The sequence below is a fragment of the Entamoeba nuttalli genome (assembly GCF_000257125.1).
Source record: "Entamoeba nuttalli P19 unplaced genomic scaffold asmbl_3018, whole genome shotgun sequence".
NCBI lineage: Eukaryota > Evosea > Mastigamoebida > Endamoebidae > Entamoeba > Entamoeba nuttalli.
This window is the reverse complement of record NW_008575772.1, coordinates 1-2786: the sequence shown is the minus strand read 5'-3', so window position 1 is coordinate 2786 and position 2786 is coordinate 1. Positions and strand designations below refer to the sequence as shown.

General features: G+C 22.6%; 1 protein-coding gene across 1 annotated transcript; it reads left to right on the top strand.

Moving 5' to 3' along the window:
• Window positions 1-1613: 1613 nt before the first annotated feature.
• On the top strand, window positions 1614-2474 carry ENU1_051930 (hypothetical protein; the record flags this gene model as incomplete). The annotated part of the gene is made up of 1 exon (XM_008857891.1): window positions 1614-2474. The coding sequence occupies one exon, from the start codon at window positions 1614-1616 to the stop codon at window positions 2472-2474; it is 861 nt and encodes a 286-aa protein (XP_008856113.1).
• Window positions 2475-2786: the final 312 nt, after the last annotated feature.

Here is a 2786-nt window from a genome sequence, read left to right as displayed (position 1 = left end):
AGATTTGTAGGTGCTGGAAAAAGACTTGATGTTGCTGAAGATTGCATTTTTAAGACTCTTATTGAACAATCTTGGAAACACAATCCATCTGAACGACCTACTTTCAAAGAATTAGGAGCAGTTTTAGATGGTATATTAAGAAGAATGACTGATAAATCAAATTCTACTAAAGGTCGTTCTGGTTCAACAAGGACTGAAACTAAATCTCAAGACTTTTCTTCTTCTGAAAAAAGGTATAGTATAAATACTAGTTCAAGTAGTACAACAAATAATATGGAAGATAGTAAAGCAAATGAAGAGAGTATTGATTCACCAATTTCATCTCAAGTAATATCATTTTGATTCAAATCCGTTTTAAGTCTAATTATTTTTCTTCTCTCTTTTATAAAAATATTTATAACAAAATAACAGTAAAAGTACATAGCACATAATTATTTATTTCTTGTCTGAAGGTTATAATAATTTTTATGAATGTTATTTATAATATATACTCATTTTATTATTGAGGAAAATACTAACTAATTATTTCATTTATCTATTACAGATAATACTTTTTTATTTATAATTAATACTGCTATCAATAAATAATCATTTTAATATTAATTGAATAACTAAAGATAATATTAACATTAATTTAATAAGAATAATGAAACATAAAATATAAAGAGTTATATAAAATATTTATTATATTCATTCTTCATTAAATAAAAGAAAATAATAATAAAAATAATGGAAAGAATGATAAATGATAAGTATTGATCATAATATTTCTAACCATATCAGTTATAATACAAGTAATACAAAAATTTACATATTTATTATTGATTTAATTATCAATTTATAAGCAATAATTATTATTAAATATTTCTGTAACTAATGTGAAAATACATAAAAGAGTTATCATAAATTTAAAATACTAAATATACAACACATTCAATATTCTCTATTTGAAAGAAATGATTGTAACTAATTAATTCATTATTTAAATATGAATAATATTATTTTTAACATTTCAAATTATTAGTAAATAATATGAAAGATAAATTTATATTTAATAAGAAAACAAGGTGATTAAGAAATATTAAAATATTTTATTTAGTATTTAGTTTAATTAAAACAATAAAATAATACAAAGAAATATCAAATAACAAAGTATAATGATTCATGTCAACAAGTTAATAGAGTTTATTATCAAGTTAAAAAATACAATATATAATATAATTTGTAATATAAACAAAAATAAAATTGAATTCAACTGTGTTCAGTTATACTTGCACTTTAATAACAGTTCAACATATTTTAATAATAAATAATATATTCATACAAGTTAAACTATAATAAATAATAGTTTGTTATGATAGAATTACTAATTATAATAATATTTTTATTTAAACAAGTTATTTTATTTAAGAAAGAAAACAAGAAAAAGGTTATTGAAAACACACTCCACTTATTGAAGTTACAGAAATAATAACATAATATGAAATTTAATAATATTGAATATAAATATAAACTAAGTATATTTATAGAATCGCAATGATTTGAATTATGAATTGAAAATAAATCGAATAAACGAAAATATAGAAATGAATATATTTAAGAGAAAAACTGAAATGGAATTTTATCCAATGATTACATTTATATTGTTTATTATATTTACTAGTGCAACAGAGGCTATTATCAGCATAGAAGAAATAAACAAAGAAGTTATACACACAACTAATATTAATGAAAGAATGTACAATAGATATAACATACATTTAAAGGAAGAAACTTATGTGACTGGAGAAAGGATAACTAAAGAAGAATCAGCATCAACGGGTCTAGGTAAAACAGATAAAGGACAACAAAATGGAAAAGTGAGTGAAGGAAATCAAAAAGCAACTGAAGAAAGCTTAGGGAAGAAAAACGAAGAAAAAGCAAAACAGCAACAAGAAGTATCTAAGAAAGAAGAAAGTCCTGAAAAGGGAAGTAAAAGCTCAGAAAAGAAAGAAAGTCCTAAAGAAAATAATAAAGAAAATCAAACTCAACAACAAGAACATAATGAGTATGAGGATGAAACTGAAAAGGCTAAGAAAAAAAATCAAGAAGAAAGTGAACCAGATCAAAAACAAGATAAGGCAAGTACAAACCAGAGTGAAGGAACAACATCAGAGAAAAAAGATAGTAAAGTTGATACAAACAATAAAGATGGAACAAGCTCAGAAGCGAAAAATGACAAAGTCAAAAATCCAGACACTGACAGTGCAAATAAAAAAAGTGAAAGTACAGAAGAACAAGAAAAACAAAAGCAAAAAGAGAAAGAAGAAGCAGAAAAGAAGAAACAAGAAGAAGCAGAAAAGAAAGAAAAAGAGAATAAACCAATAAATAATTCTGATAAATCTGATGACAATAACACTAATCTTATTAACCGTGACTCTACCACAAATATTTTCATTCTTCTTTCGTTCATGATTATTTTTACTATCTTCTAATTTATTTGATTCATTAACTAATCCTTTGTAAAACAATTATATTATTAAGAGACACTATTTAGTTCAAATGATTAAAATAAAAGATGAATAATGGTGCTGTTTTTATGATTTAAATAGAATTTTGTGGTAACAATTTCAAATATCATTGTTATTTTATAGAGTTAACCAAAGCACATTATCATCTCTGATACGTTGTAATAGATTATTGGAAAATGCATTAGCACTAAATATATGAAAATACTTTCACATAAAAGAATGAAGTGGTTCTATTCAATAGAAAAATACTGTAAATATAAAATAAAATAATTTTAA